The following is a 16,684-nucleotide window of genomic DNA, read 5'->3' as shown; positions in this document are numbered from 1 at the left end:
GGGGGCGCGCTGCCCAGCCGCTCTGCTATCCCCGCCGGGTGCCCGTCGCGCAGCTGGGCTTGTAGCCTCTCTTGGCCTCCCGCCACCTCCAGCGTCCCGCATCGCGCCGTCACCGGCCGGCGGCTCGAGAGCGCGGGAGAGGGGCAGGCGCCGTCCAACCCGGACGCGGGCACAGCTAGTAAGGGGCGAGGCGCGGGGACGCCAAGCTGGCCACCATGGTGGCCACATGCCTGCAGGTAGTGGGCTTCGTCACGAGCTTCGTGGGATGGATCGGCATCATCGTCACCACGTCTACCAATGACTGGGTGGTGACATGCGGCTACACCATCCCCACCTGCCGCAAGCTGGACGAGCTGGGCTCCAAGGGGCTGTGGGCCGACTGCGTCATGGCCACGGGGCTGTATCACTGCAAGCCCCTGGTGGACATCCTCATCCTGCCGGGTAAGGACCCCTCCCCATGCCCCGCAAGTGGCTGCTCCTGAATAAACCCTTTCCCTCTGGGCAGACGCGGGAGGGGGCATTGGGAGGCGTTCAAAGAAATATGTGGGCGCTTGAAGGTTTGGGGGGCACCCTTTGACATCTGCAGTACCACTCGGTTGAGGAGGAATTAGGCAGCCCTGAGATTAACCTCTCTCGGTCTCAGTTTTCTTATCTGAAATTTGGGATGATAGTGGTGACCACTGGCCGAGTCACCCTGAGAAGGTGATGAACTGGGACGTGGACACACAGTTGGAACTCCTTGCATGTTAATTACCTCCGCCCCACCCGCAGCCTGCTCCCACCGTCCATGACAGATCAGAAGTACTTCCACACCCCCCACCCCTCCCCACCTCCCCCAGGCGCCCTGCTTTCCCAGTAAGAATGTACCCACAGGGGCGAGGAGGAAAAAGAGAAACACAAGCATTCCTGCAAACGGAACAGGCCCAGGCTGAGTTTCCCAGTCCTTGTGGAACGGCCGAGGTGTCCTGGCCAAGTTAAGGTCCTCCTAGCTGCGCCCGAAGGGTCCCCGCGGCCCCCGCGGCCTGTCTCTTTTCCCCCACCCTCTGCCCCTCGATTAGTAATAGTAATATTAGTCGGGCCTGCCGCGACTCCCCTTCGCGGCTCTGCACCCTGGGGTCGGACAGAGAAGAGCGCTGGAGGCCCCACCCACCCTAGGAAAAGGCGCACCGCCGCGGGCCGCCCCCTCCTCTCCGGGAGCGTCCCACAGTGGGGAGGGGAGGGAAGATTGCCTAGTCTCCTCTTTCCCCGACGCCACTCGAGTCCCATCCTTACTTGCTGCCCCGGTGAAAATTCTGGGCCAGTTTCAATTCAGATTTAAACCTCGAGCCAGTTGGGTGATTGACAAGGTGTCGGGCGCCCCTGTGGGTTTTCTGCTCGGAATCTTGGCTTATCCCTGCCCTGGCATAAGCACCACTGCCTTCTGGGCCGCTAGCCTTGAGGATGGTGCGCCTCTGAAGGCCTTTCCTGGCTTCTTTAACAAGCGGAGTAACTGGGGCCCCAGGCCGCCAGCCTGAGATCCTCTGGCTTTTGCCTTCCCTGGGTGAGCCTTTCGCTCCCTCCCTCCTAGAGGCTGTGTGTGTGTGTGTGTGTGTGTGTGTGTCTGTGTGTGTGTGTGTCTGTGTGTGTGTGTGTGTCTGTGTGTGAAAGTCGCTCAGTCGTGTCCGACTTTTCGCGACCCCATGGACCGTAGCCTCCCAGGCTCCTCTGTCTATGTGATTCTCCGGGCAAGAATGCTGGAGTGGGTAGCGATTATTTTCTCCAGGGGATGCAACCGGGTGGAACGCGGGTCTCCCGAGTCTCCTGCATTGCGGGCAGGTACTTTACAGTCTGAGCCTCCAGGGAAGCCCCGCCTCCTCCCCGCCCCTTCCCCCCCAGCCCGTCCCCCGTCCAGGCTCTGCCCTTCTTTAAGCCTCACCTCAACGCTTCCTGTTTCCGGGTCTCTGTAGTTGAAATCTATCCCTTCCTCCTTGTTACCGTGATATTTGACTCTTTTCCCCGTTAGTGCAGATTAAGGGCTTTTTTTGCTCATTGTTTGTGAGTCAGGTTCTACTTTGTTGTTCAGTCGCTAAACTGTGTCTGACTCTTTGCGACCCCATGGACTGCAGCAGCATGCCTGGCTTTCCTGTCCTTCACCATCTCCCAGAGTTTGCTCAAACTCATGTCTGTTGAGTCGATGATGCCATCCAACCATCTCATCCTCTGTCACTCCCTTCTCCTGCGCTTACTCTTTCCTGGCATCAGGTTCTCCTACCACATTTTAAATTCCTCAGAGATATAGAGATAGCATCCTGCCCTTCCTGCATCTTCCCCTGCTCTGCTCTCCATTTTAGACTTTCAGAATGACAGAGGTCAGGGACCCAGATCTGGATATGCCTTCAGTTAAAGCTGCTGTTGGTAGATCTGGGTCAGACTCTGGGATCCAGCGCTCACAACCTGGGTGACTGGGGACATGTTACTAACCTCTATGAACCCCAGCTGTCTTCTTCATTCTATCTTTCAGAATTGTTTTGGGGATTAAATGAGATGAGAGATGCAAAAGCCTCCTTAGATGTAGTAAAGGCTTCATAAATGGTAGTTTTATTAATTTTTTTTATTAAAAGCTGGGCATGGTATATGTTAGACTCTGAGTGAAGCAAATAATTACTCTCTGCTTCCTTTTCCTGAAATTAAGTTTGCTGAGCATTTGGTGAAAAGTGGTTTGTTTTCAGAGAACACAGACCATCCCACAGATGGGGTGCGTTTTGGGGAGGGACTCATTCTTCCTGGGGTCCCCTCTCTCACACTCTAGGTGGGGACAGGGACTTATCTCAGTCTCCTTCTTTAGATTCTCAAACGTGGCCTTGGCACCTAGCTTGTGGACTGCCTGAGCCATAAATTTTGGAACCTGGGTGGCTGACTGACTCTCTTTTTTGCCAGGCCTGGTTCTCAGCCACAGGGGCACGGTCCTGTGGTCAGAGGTCTTGCCTCAGACCACCTGTAGCTGCTTTCTGGGGGTCTTCAGGTCAACAGATACTTGATTGATTATCCTTAATTCAGAAGAAACTGAGGTGAGCGATGGTTGAGAGTGCCCTTGTGGACTCCTGCGGTTCAATTGCTCAGTTGTGTCCAACTCTTTGCAGCCCCATGGACTACAGCAGGCCAGGCTGCCCTGTCCTTCACCACCTCCCAGAGTTTGTTCAAACTCATGTTGGTGATGTCAGTCGCTGTGGACTCTGAATTCTGGCAAACTACATCTTGCTAAGAGGCAATCTTGCAGTTGGGTCTTGGTGCACAGGTAGGCTGGTTTGGTGTCAGGGTCCTGGCACATGAGGCAGAAGTTGGGGCTTGTTTCTGGTTTTGCCATTATCTCTTCCTCCCCCAGGCCACTGGCTCTACTTTCCACTGAGTAAAGAGGAGGGTTAGATATGTACCATTCCCCTCCTTTTTTGGAAAGAAGGAGTGTTTTAGTGAGAAACAGTGTGTTTAAGTCTGTCTTATTCTCCCAGCATTTCATATTTATTTTACATAAACATTGAACATATTCTAATCTGTTTCTTAATAAAGTAGTTACCTGGCATTTTATTGGAGAGTATAAAGTTCAGGTAGTTTTGCTCCACTGTTATTATTCAACTTGTTAACGCCATCATTCATAATTGTATGTTTGCATCATCTGCTGTGACCACTGTGTTAATTCCACAAAGGCCAAGGCAGGTGTCTGTTCTCCAAGAATCCTTGGGGGGGTTGGAGAGATTCCTTTATGGATAATTGACCATTGTGGAAGTATGTCCAGGGCACTGTGGGGGAGCCTGACCATCTTTGGGGAGAGGATTCATGAGCATAGCAGCTTCTCAGGAGATAATCAAGAAAATGACCCTGAGCCTTAGCTTAGTCTAGTTAGAACCACACACTATACACAATGTGAATTAAAAACACATAGTTAAGGGACAAAAATCACCCAGTACACCTGGAGATAAAAGTACTGCCTTGACACAGAATAATATTGGCAATACCAGTAATAATAGCGGACCCCTTTTGCAGTACTTAGATTGGGTTAGGCACTGTTCGAGCACTGCATGAATTTACGAATTGAATCTTAGATTCCATTGGCAAGACGTAGGTGCTATTATTATTTTTACTCTTTAGATGAGGAAAAGTGTCAAGGCACTTGGCCAAGGTCACGCAGGTAGAGCACGTCAACAGCAGAAGACTTCTTGGAAGATTTAGATTTCAATCTGAATCTTTTAGAAGGTGATGTAACAGTGTAATTGGACTCTTGGCGCCTTCATCTTGGAAACTTGGATGAGTGGTCTAAAACCAGGGATCCTTGTTCAGTCTCTCCTGCCCCCAGCCTCTCTTTCATCTGTCACTGCGTTTGGACACCTTTGAACATATTTGAAGTCCTGCAGTGGGACAAAGGGAAAGCAGGCACATGGTGCTGAATTCTGTGAGGCGGGATTCAGGATCCAAGGGGACCTGTGGCCTAACCCACCCTGTCTGCGCTCTTGTTTCCAGGCTATGTGCAGGCCTGCCGAGCCCTGATGATCGCTGCCTCCGTCCTGGGTCTGCCGGCTATTCTCCTGCTGCTCACAGTTCTCCCGTGCATCCGAATGGGCCACGAGCCTGGTGTGGCCAAGTACAGGCGGGCCCAGCTGGCTGGTGTCATGCTCATTCTTGTGGGTAAGACAGCTTTTTGTAGAGCACCCCAACTCGGAGCGGACCTGAAGAATCTCAGGTCTTGCTGCTCAAGAGATGTGGCCAGGAAGACATGTGAATCCACTGGGGAAAATACCTCACCATGTGTATTCCTTTATGTTTCCTGGTGGGTGAGGCAGAGGGACAAATAATGTCTGTGGGAGTCACTGGACATAAAAATAAGAAAAAACGAACAAAAAGGATTTTGAGGGAATACGTAAGAGAGAGACCAGAGGGCAGAAGAGGGTTATAGGGTGGCCCTCCACTCAGGCTTCACCATGGAGTCTGTTTTTGGAAACACCTGCGCCCAGGTCCCACTGCAGGTCCATTGACTCAGAATTTCTGGACAGCTGACCAGGCAAAGATATTTTTTTGAAAGCTTCCCAGGTGGCTCTTAAGTGCAACCAAGATTGAGAACTTAACATATAAAGACTAGAGGAAAAGAAGGGCAAGAGAAAAGTAAGATGTCAAGGGTAGTAGATCACTAGGTGATGAATCACTCCATCTTTTATTCTGTACGCATTTCATTGAGCACTTGCTGAGGGCCAGGCACCATGGTAGACACTTGGCACATTGGCAAACAGAAGGCAGCCTCTGCCTTGAGTATTCTTGGACATCTTGATAGAGCGTGGGACATGCTTACCTAGAAAAGGTACACGGGCTGTGCATACCTGAGCAAGGTATCTGGTTCAGACTGGAGGAGTTTCCCAGAGCAGAGGATCCCAGCGATGACTTTTGAGAGTTGGAGAGAAGATGGTCAGGTCATGGATTGGAGAGAGGGACAGCTCATACCAAGGACATGACATGTGCTTGTTCAGTGTTCCTATTACGCCTGCACACTGGGGTCGTGGTTTACCAACCTGGGGAGGGTCCTTGCTCTCATCAGTGATTTCATCTCTTGGTTTTTTTTTGAAGGTTATTTCTACCATTCTAAATCTTAATAGAAGACAGGCATTTTCAGAATGGCAGCTCTTGTTGCAAAATGCACTGAGCTATCAGTGAAGAGACATTGGTCTGGGTATAAGTTAGATATAAATTAAGTTCCCCTGGGACAGGAAATTTCCATCCCCAAACTTGGTATCAGACTGGGTGTTTGAGGGGGCAAGGTAGGGAGTCAGAGTTCTGTGTAGGTCAGTGCTATTTAGTGATGGTCACCCACAGTGTCACTGGTGAGGTGAGGGGGACATAAGAAATAGGGGTGCCTATGATTGTAAAGGTGTTTAGAGACTTGTGAATCTGTGGAGAATTCAGAGGAGGGGCTTGCCTGTGTATGTGTGAATAGGAGTAAAAAGATCAGAAAACCTCTATAATTTGGGGAGAAGAATCTGGGCATGGACCTTTTGGTTCCAGCCACAAAGAATTTCTGTGGGAGTGCCATGAGGAACACATGGTGGTCAGCATCACATGTGTTTCATCCAACTCACAGGGTCCTTCCTTGTGAAGCTTTTTGGTGGTCAGATCTTTGTATCTGAACTCCCTTTCCAGTAAGTAGACCAAAGTTCTGCAAGTAAGCTGTTTTGCAGAATCCAGGTGAAACCCTTCTCATCCTAGACGTTTGCGGTTGTTTGTAACTTTCCTTACAGTGTTACAGAAGCCCCAGCAGGCTCTCTCTTTGACTCTGAGGATGCCAAAGCCAAAGAATGGGTCTGCTGTGTTGAGTGTTCATCTTTAGAAACCCTGGTCATCCGTATGAGAGTCACATTAAAAGAGAATACATGAAAATATCCCAAACCCAAATCTTGTAGGAAATAAAGACATAAAAGCAAAGTCATACACACAAATTGGTATTTAAAACTCTCCTGAAAACCGCTGAATTATCTAGTTGAATATAATGGCTATTAAAAAAAAAATAGCAACCTATTGTCTGAAACTTCCTAGTCAAATTATATACAGTTAATCTTTTTCAAGTGGGCTGGTGGATATAGACAGAATCTTAGGAGATTGTGAGGTGGGTGGGCAGGTAGGGATGGGAGCTCCTCAGTCCCTGTTTGCAGCCTGGAGGGAGCCGGTGGAGGGGGCGTTGAGTGTTTGGACGCCCCGCCACGTGGGGAGGCTGCCCCTTCGGACCGTCACTGTTATGGTGGAACAAGGGCACCGCTCCTTGCATCTCCAGCGGTGCCTGCGTCCTCTTTGATTGCTCCTGTCCGGATTTACTTCTCAGTGGGTCGCCCCTTGCCTTTGGGCTGGATGTTGTTTAGACTGGAACCAGCTCGCCCACTCTGGAAATGTAAAGCTCATTGTCTCAAGTGTGGCACCTGCTGGCCTCGCCTGTCTTCTCTGCTGGGAGCCCAAGAGCCTTGCTTCCCCGGCTGGCAGCGGGTGGGAGGAGCAGGAGAGAGTGAAGGCTCCCTTTGTGTGGCTGGGAGGGGCTGCTGGGGCTCTTCTAGCAGAAGCTGGCACTGGGCTCCTGCTGGGTCCTCGGGGTCACTGACAGTGCTCCAGGTGAGGTGTGGTCCCTGACCAAGCACACTTTGGGTGTGGGGACCTGGGAACCAGAACAGAGTCGAAGCTAATCTTGGAATGAAAACTGTAAGCACTATTAATTAAAATCCATTCTTCCTGACTCTAGAAACCTTTATTTTTCTGAAAGTTTAAAAAATTATGTCTCCCATACAACAGCTTGTCGTCTCAGGAGTCTGAGTTCAGTGGTGTGAGGATTTGGTTCCTGCTTTGAGGGAAGGAATGGGAGCCTGATGCTGCTGACTTCTTAAGCCAGATGAGTAGTTCAAGGAGCATCTGGCTTCTCAGATCCAGGATGTATATCATTCTAATCTGTGGCTTTTCAAGAGCTCCTGCCGAAGCAGGTGATACCTATGCCTTGAGATGCTTCATCTTATCATGTGGAGTCAGACCAACTGTACTAAATCTCAGACCTGCCGCTTTCTAGCTCTGTGAACGGGGACAGTTAAAGTCACTTAAAGCCTCTGAGGCTTTATATAAAATGGGGACAATACTGCCTACTTCTGAGGTTGGTAAGAACAGTGAAATGAGATATCCAAGTTATTTAGTGTCCTGTCTGGCACATACTAAGTGCTCAACAAATGGTTGCTATTTTGTAGCTATTGTTGGTTACAGGAAATAGAGAGGTAACCTAGAAAGGAGCTGCCTAGAAGGCAACTGGGTATTCCTTCCATCATGTCTAATTTCTGCAGGGTCATGTCCACACGTGGAACTGGTAAGGAGAGATGACACCACGTCACATCCTGGTCTAATGGAAATACTGCCTTTGCTTGCTTTGTGGAAACTAGAATGTAGGGCTTAATGGTTTGAGTTTTTGGCTTATTCCATTATAAAAAGTCACAGGAAGCTATACAATTGAAAGTGCTCAAGCTTGGTTCTGATTCATAAATGCTGATTTCCTATTTTATACATCTGAAATTTATATAATATGTTAAGTGAAATATATTTCAATAAAATTAATTAATTTAAAAAAAAAGTTTTTTCAGTGCTTAGTATAGAAAGTGACAAAGTCTGAAAACAGGTGTTCGTTGGAGGAAGGAAGAAATGTAAGAATCTGCTGCTCTTTTGTCTCTCTAGGCTTCTCTGTCTATCTGTCCATCTCTTTCTAGGTTGTTACCTCCAAAGCTAAACACCTGTGCCAATTTCATTTAATTTCATCATACTTATTTAACTCCATATATATGTGTTGTCTAACCCTAAAGAGATGAAAAACTGCACTTAATATTTCATTGCTCTAAAACTGCTTTCCCAAATATTTTCTGTTTGGCTACATCAAGATCATTGATAACTTTTAATGAGGCTGTTTTCTATCAACTAAAGAATTGATTATATTAAATGATTTGAAATTTATCAAAAGAGACAGACTATTTTCCTTTATGAAGAGCATGGAATTTTGCTTGTGAGAGGACCAAGTCCAGATGAATCTCTATCTACAAAGTGAAGCTTTCTTTCTCCCCTTCTTCTTCTTTTGATTTTTAAGATGGTGATATTTCTGATTTTCCCTTTCTACTCCCCCGCAAGTGGCAAAATTTTTTTCCTCTTGTGCAGTTAACTGTTGCATCTTCTGAAGGTAGAAGGGGAAAAACAGAAATATCTGAGTGTTAAAATTCCCCTGTCTTATTTTTAGAGACTTAAATTCTGATGACATAAAAATAAATGAAAGTTCCCTTCCATGTTCTTTACTTTATGGGTAACTGTGGGTTTTTAAGAAAAACATTGTATTTTCCTCAGATATGGAGAGAATCATTACAAATTCGCGCGTGCACACGTGTGTATGTGTCTGCAAGTAGAAATAAGTCTAGCAGGCCTTCTATGTCTTTAAGAAAGCCCAAAATTACTGCCAGTTCTATTAACATTTCACATCTTTTAGTTGAGTATGATATGACTTGCATTTTTAACTTTACTGATTAAAACATATTCTTCTTTCCCTTCAAGCCATGCTCAAATTGAGTAAACTCTCCCTTTTTTAGTTCTCAAGCATTCTTCAATGTGAGTTCAACTGAAGGTCACTCTTCCCAGTGAACCTCTCATTCCCTTCATGTTGTGTGGTGGTCTGTCATCTTCTAGTGGTTTTTGATGTGGTTGGTCTCTGAGAGCCACAGGAATTCCACCCAGAGTTCAATTATCTATGAGGAAATAAAGGGTCTGCTGGTGCTCATTTGCCTTGTTTTGCATGGATTGTAAAAGAAGGAAATCTAATGAGGTAAATCATGAGTTTGTAGCTTTGAGTGTGTTAAGTTACATTAAAGTTTTATAATTTTAGAAGCCTATTTTGGTGTGAATGAAGTGGAGAATAGACTAGAAATGGGTCTACCTCTCATCTATCCATTTGTCCATCCATCCACCCACTCACTCACCCAGTCCTATAAGTTCATTATTTAAATCTTTAGACATTTTTCTGATTTTTCCTTTTCCTAGTAAACTATATAGGAATAAAGTCTAACAAAATCTAACACTCAAAATCAAGACTGATGGTTACTTTTGGTATGTTGAGCCTGATTCTTTCCCTATATGAAAATAACCTAGTTTTATTACTTTGCTTAGTAAAAGAGGAAGAATTCAGAGAAATTAGAGGCAATATTTAAATCTTACTCTGTAAAATCTAAACCAAACCTGGAAGTTAAGTGAGATTAAAATGAAATGTGAAGAATGCCCATGTGTGTATGTGTGTGTGTGAGTGTGTATGTGTGATATGTGTAAATAATTGGAAAACATAAAACTTTACTTGAACCGTAACCTGTTTTGAATCCAGTTAATTGTTTATAGGAAAGATCAATTGGATTGAGCCACATCAACTGGGAATCAAATCTTTTTTTCCTATGGAATTCAGCTTTTCCCTCTAATCAAGCATGGGTGTTTGGAAGCTCTTGCTAGATTGTCCATCTCAGAACAAATGCCCCCTTTTGGTATTTAAGCGTGTGTAGCTGGATCATATTTTGATGTGGAGAATCTAGAGCAATTCTTTCTGGCTCAGACACTCTAGATTATAACTATGACAATAGCCAAGCAGTTCTCCAAGAGTGCCAGACTTGGAATCTGTGGCCAGAGGAAGAGAAAGAAAAAAATGTATCATAGATCTTTAAAGCCCTGTGCTGGAAAGGGAAGGTTTGGTCAATCAGATCAGCTGGTCTTTTTGAGTATACTCTATTCACAGAAGGAAAATACATCTTCTCAATCTCATATAAAAATTTTACAGAAGCTGGCATGATGGGGCTTTGCTGTTTAAATAAAGTGAAGTTATTAACATATGAATAGATTTTAGCATCTAAGATAATCTATGTAAACTCCTTAAATATGTGAGTAGTTCACAACTAATGGAGTGGGTTTAGGCTGTTAGAAAGCCAGTTGGAGCAATCAGAGCCCCCAAATTCACTTCTTTACTCTGACTTTCACTTAGAATCTGTACATTTTTAGGACATGAATCATGTCTATTTATGTATATCTATACATACCTTGTGGGGATGGGCTTAGTGTGTTGTCAACAAAACCTTATTGTACAAGCTAGACAAGTGCAATGAAATAGTCTAAGAGGTCTTTCAAGATGGGTAAGACTTAAATCTTTTCTTTAGTTTGGATCTAATGTACAAGGCTGTAAGATTTGAGTGCTATTAAAGAAAAATTACGTTTTTTCTCTGTGGGCATAGAGGTCAGTTAGAAAATTACTCAGGATGAGCAGAAATCAGAAAAAGTGTGCTAAGTGGAAGTGACAAGAGTTCCCTGGGTAGCAAACAGTGCAACGACTGCCTTGAATTTATCAAAGTGTTTATGACTAACAATTAGAAACATGTTTATTTTGGCCTGTCAACTTTAATGTGGCATCCTAACTTAAAGTTTTTAAAAATATATTTATTTTAATATTTGTTTTAAAAAATGTTTATTTGGCTGCCTCAGGTCTTAGTTGCAGTGGGCAGGCCTTAGTCCCCCTGCAACATGTGAGATCTTAGTTCCCCAACCAGGGATCAAACGAGTTCTTTGCGTTGAGGAGTGGATTCTTAACCACTGGACCACCAGGAAGTCCCCCCACTCAAAGCTTTACCTAAAATTTCTGTCTAGTTGTAGTCATGAGAAATCAGATGATACCAAAGTAAGAATAAAGTTACTTTCTAGAGCTTTGTGGCTTAGTACATTAGCCGCTAGCTACGTGTTCACTTAAATTTAATGAAAACTCAGAATTTGGTTTTCAATCTCACTAGCCTCATAAGAAATGTTCGATAGCCCATGTAGCTTGTTAGCTACCCTATTTGGCAGTGCTGGTGTAGACGTGTAAAACCTTCTAAAAAATCGTTATAGGCTCCTGTCTCTCCTGTTTTGTTACTTTGCTTACGAGGAGGGGAAAACTAACTGATGAAGAGGCTATTTCTTATGATGATGACTTTTATTGTGATGGGTCACAGTCCTTGAATGGGTAACTTCTTTTACTCTGGGAACTGTTCATGTGTGTGTGTATGTGGAGGTTTTGTGATTGTGAGCAGCACAATCAGACTCAGACTCCTAGCTGATACTCCGCTGATATCTGGCAGTATTCCCCACAGCAAGAGAATTTGTATAGCTTCTTCAGGTCTTTGTACTGTGAATTGACCAAATAGAAAAAAAGAGTGGACATTGAAATGGGTACCATCTTGTTTCTCATTTCTGAATAGCTCAGGTCATCCAGTCATTCACCTGGTATACATCAAGCACATACTTTGTACTTGGTTCTGAGCTAAACACTGACTTTACAAACATAAGACATGGGCCCTGCCTTCAAGGATCTCAGAACTTGGAATGGGGAATAGAGTTGTAAAGAGATAATTACAATACAATTAAGGAAGTGTAAGAATAGAATTATAAGTATATAAAGTCAGGATATATAAATAAATACAGATGCATAGTTTTTGGACTTAAATGATTTATTTCTAGGTTTTTACATTGGACTTTTATTTTGTTTCTGGGGAAGATCCTCTGGAGAAGGGCATGGCAACCCAGTCCAGTATTCTTACCTGGAGAACTCCGTGGACAGGAGCCTGGCAGGCTACAGTCCACAGGGTCTCACAGAGTTGATGTGAGATAGATGTCAACCTTTAGGTTCAGATTGTCCGCGAGGGAGCAGAGCTGAGCGTGCTGAGTTTTGGAGTTGGTTGGAAGCCAGAGGGGCGCGTGTGTGGACTGAAGGGGAGCCTGGTCTTGTGGGTGTGCGATGGGGCTCCTCAGTCACAGCCCTCTTCTTGTCCCCCCAGCTCTCTGCGCCATGGTCGCCACCATCTGGTTCCCCGTGTGCGCCCACCGTGAGACCACCATCGTGAGCTTTGGCTACTCCCTGTATGCGGGCTGGATCGGTGCCGTGCTGTGCCTCGTGGGGGGCTGTGTCATCGTCTGCTGCGCTGGAGATGCCCAGGCGTTCGGGGAAAATCGTTTCTACTACTCTTCAGGCTCCAGTTCCCCTACTCACGCCAAGAGTGCGCACGTATAAGACAGCTGCCAGCCTGCCCACGGAGGTGCTGTAGATGCTGGGCCCCTGGCCCTAGGTTCGCTTGCCACTGCGAGGGGGTGGGAAGCCCACTCCTCTGCCAGGCTCCAAAGCCAAAGTTCTAGAAGAGCATGCTGTCTGGCATTCTGTAGTCTTAACATCTCCTTCTCCTTCTGTCGCCTTAAAAGAAATGTTTAGCTCAGATAATGCCGCACATTTTTTTCCCATGGTTTTGCCCATTACTAGCTCTTTTCTTGGGCATTCTTTTGTCATACATATATATATGTATATATATGTACACACACATATATATATTAAAAAATTTTTCCTCTCTCTTTAAATTTCAAATATCTTGCAAACATTGCCGAGTTGGGTGTGGGGAGAGAAATAAAAGACACTTTCAAACTGTTACAGATGACAATGGGAGCCTCATAGAGATGCCTCTCTGTTCCCTCCCTCCTCTCAGCTCCAAGGTCACTTAGTTATAACCAATAGAAAAAGATAGAATTGGGAATGCGGGGTGGGGTAGGGAAGGGCATTGTGGACCTTGCCCTCCGTGGGGATGTTTCCCTTTTGTAAGGTGAGGGCAAGGGGTGGGGATATTTTTTAGTTTGTGATTTTACATTTATCTGTACATACTTTTTAGGGTTGCTCATTTTTATAACCACGGTTTTCCTGAAATTCTCAATGCATCAGTATGAAGGAAATGAACCAAACAGACTTTAATGATACCGTAAATAATAGCACAAGTGAGTATAACTAACTGACATGCCACAGAACATTCTTGATTTCCAGGTTTGTAGGATATAGTTTTTAATCCTACACTTGCATATGCTTCAATTTAACATATTTTAAAAACTTTCTCCCTTTTCTATTTTCATTCTGTTAGCTGTCTTGAAGTGGTATTGTTTAACATAAATCGTACTGTTGAATTTGGCTTTACGGGTGCAAACACTGATGGTGTACCGGTATCCAAGACCCTAAACTCTCCAAACATTGATGGTGCATTTTGTTCTTTAAATGAAATCTGTGCAATAAAATAACAGACTGTCTGCAAAACTGGCCTGTAATATTCTGTTGTATCCAGAGGTATCTTCCATCAATTTAAACTTTTTTGTTGATCTCTACTAGTAATTTATAGGGAATCTGGTCAGGGATTCAAGAGTAAGCCTTTCTGCCCTGAATAGTTGAAAAGATATTTTATTCACTGTATCGTGATGGTTACATGTGGTCATAAGGGGAACTTAGATGCTCTGTAGGTCTCTTAAGGAGGGACATTATGGCTTCTTTAAGTCATACAAATAGGCAACCATCAGATACCGAGTGCCAAGTATCACATACACTCCTTTATCTATTCTCAGCATAGTAAAGGAATTGGCTCAGTATAAAAGAAACTATAAAACAACCTCATTTTTATTGGGTCTTCAGGTAATAATATCTAAGTGCATTTTGTTGGAACATATGCATGTAGATGTTTAGAAATTTTGAACAAAGATGGATATAGCGAATTGATTTTTGTTTTTTTTTCTATTCCAGAAAGTCTGTTAAGTTATGAGTCTGCTCTTAGGAAGAACAGATTATAATCTATTTTGGTAGTATTTTTCCAAAAATACTAATTTCATCAGCTGATAGGATAATGGTTGGCAAACATTTCCTCTTTGGAAATATCCACTTGGACTAATCATTTTTGTAGAGATTTGTGTACATTAGGAGATTATAACCTAGTGGAAAGTATTTCTAAATTAACTTGTGGAGAAAAGATAGTCTTCATGTTGACCAAAATATTTGCTCAGTTATGACAGCTTTGTAAGGATGCAAGTTGTGTGATCACATTGCAGGACCCTGTCTACCTCGTGAAAACTTGCCAGAGTGTAATGACTGTGACCCTGAATGGAGCAGGAGGGCCTCGGGGGGTGTGGCCAAGGAAGACTGTAGGTCTCATACCCCTTCGTCTCCTCACAGAATCAGAAGTGTCCTCTTGTGGATGTGCTCACTCACACACCTCTTTCCCCGAGGCTGCTGCATGCTTTCTCACATGACGGGGAGTGCTGTAGGAGCCCCACTTTCCCCTGCAGCAGAAGAAGAGACGCCCCCAGTGTCTCCTGGATGATCATTGCCTCATTAGGGAATCCCATTTTGTACGTCATAACTCCAGTGCTGGGCTATATTATCAGTGTGAGGGAGGAGGGGAGGGATCGATGTTCCCCCTGAACAGCACTGTCCAGTAGAAATATAACCTGAGCCACATATATTATTTAAAATGTCCTAGGAACCACATTAAAGAGCTAAATGTAAACAAGTGAAATTAATTTTTAATATATTCTATTTTATTCCAGTGCATTCAAAGTATTATCATTTCAATTTGTAATCAATTACATTTTTACGTTCTTCTTTTTGTGTTAAGTCTTTGGACTCCGGTGTGGATTTTACACTTACAGCATCTTTGCATTTGTCCTGCAACACTGTAAGTGCTCAGTGGCCACATATGGTTGATGGCTCTTGGACTGGACAGCACAGCTATAGAATAACATGTTCTGCCTTAGTGACAAAAGGGGGATGATTCTTGATCTTAGCTGCCCTCATTAAAGCTCCATGAGAACCTGGCACTTAACAGTGACAGTAGATTGCCACCCAGGGAAGACAACGACCCCCCAGTCACAGGTAAAATGGCAGACCCAAAGAGCTCTGCCTGAGTAATAGGGAAAAGGGAAGACCTGCTCTTGAGACCTGTTTGTTCCAGGAACTTCACACACTTAATCCTTCTCACAGTCCCTGTTGTATAGATAAGGGAAAGGAGGTGTAGAGAGTTTAGGTTATTTGTCAAGGTCAGATTGCCCTTATACAGAACTAAAATAAGATTCAAGTCTAACTCTAAAGCCTTTGTTCTCCAAGATAACAGTCACTACAGAAAGTCAGGTAAATTTCAGATTCACTTCAGACACCAACTCAGTAGATGGGGGTTGGTACCCAAGAACCTGCACTTCTATTGTGCATCCCCGGTGATTCTGAAGAGGTGATCCCCATGCCACAATTCAATAGAGTGAAGGCAAGGGCCCCTTTCTCATGTCTTTTGGTAGTGCAGCTGATCCCCTCCCTCATCCCTTTTAGATGGTCCTCAGAGGCAAGATGACTTTGTTATACCCAGCCTCCCTCCAACTCCTCGGTCCCTTCTGAAGGGACCACATGCAGAGGGTCTTTAGTTTGAAATGAACCAGTTCTGCTCATCCTTTCCAAGAATTTGATAGAAACCAAATTAAAGAAAGAATGTTTCAAGAAATCTCTGCATCTACAGATGCTAGTTACAACAGCAAAAAAAAAAAAGAGAGAGAAGATTGTGTACTTTAACAATACAAGTTACATATTTGTGCTGAACTGGTGGTTAGGGATAACAATAGAACAAAGTTGGGTTGTATCTTGTCCTGTAGTTCTCTCTCTCTCTCTTTTTTTTGAAATTTCAAATCTGCATGTCAGTGTTTCTCTATACAATGTACACAATGTGAACTGCAACATCTTAAATGTTTGGCAGGACATTCATGCTCATGACATCACATGCTGGGAAGACAGGGAGGCCACTGTAGGGCTGGCCTCGGGCAGAGGCAGCATCAGTGCGGCCATTGAGATGTCCCCACAAAAGAGTGTGTGACAGCCAGCTGGGCAGCCTAAAGGAGACTGAACCAGAATTGTGGGTGGAACTCTGGCACATGCTGCTTATGGCTTGAATAGCAGCTCTTGAGGAATCTATATTATTCTACCTCATGCAGAATCTCAGAGCTCAGGCTTTGTGGCTCCGGGACAGGGGGAGGGAGTGGAGATGGAGGAACTTGTCACTGCTCCATGCCCCATTGTCGAAATGAAAAATGTGGACACCATAAGATTGGAGGGTTGTCGAAGGTAAGAACTGCTTATGCTTTACAACAAAATGACCTTATAAATGGCAAAGGGCACCTAGTTGTCACAGTCGGGTACTTTCTTTAATTAAAATGTTACATTGAGTTATATTCAACTTTGCTTTTCAAATTGTAAGGGACACATGGATCACGTGGGGGTCTTATTAAAATGCAGTCTCTGATTCAGCAGGTCTAGGGTGGGGCCTGGGACTCTGTCATC

General features: G+C 44.7%; 1 protein-coding gene across 1 annotated transcript; it reads left to right on the top strand.

Annotated features, from left to right (window-relative positions):
- CLDN11 (claudin 11) lies at positions 1 to 13,636 on the top strand. Its single transcript, XM_043473752.1, has 3 exons — positions 1 to 441; positions 4,492 to 4,656; positions 12,348 to 13,636. The coding sequence occupies exons 1-3, from the start codon at positions 216 to 218 to the stop codon at positions 12,578 to 12,580; spliced, it is 624 nt and encodes a 207-aa protein (XP_043329687.1). The 5' UTR covers positions 1 to 215; the 3' UTR covers positions 12,581 to 13,636.
- Positions 13,637 to 16,684: the final 3,048 nt, after the last annotated feature.

The sequence above is a fragment of the Cervus canadensis genome, chromosome 7, assembly GCF_019320065.1.
Source record: "Cervus canadensis isolate Bull #8, Minnesota chromosome 7, ASM1932006v1, whole genome shotgun sequence".
NCBI classification, from domain to species: Eukaryota; Metazoa; Chordata; class Mammalia; order Artiodactyla; family Cervidae; genus Cervus; species Cervus canadensis.
Note: the sequence above shows the minus strand (reverse complement) of the source record. Positions and strands in the feature narration are given on the sequence as shown.

Excerpts from the sequence above, each read along its gene's own strand:
- CLDN11 (XM_043473752.1), top strand. The coding sequence starts at position 216 with ATGGTGGCCACATGCCTGCAGGTAGTGGGCTTCGTCACGAGCTTCGTG. Across the intron at positions 442-4,491 it reads GGACATCCTCATCCTGCCGG|GCTATGTGCAGGCCTGCCGA; the intron begins GTAAGGACCCCT and ends TCTTGTTTCCAG. Across the intron at positions 4,657-12,347 it reads TGTCATGCTCATTCTTGTGG|CTCTCTGCGCCATGGTCGCC; the intron begins GTAAGACAGCTT and ends TTGTCCCCCCAG.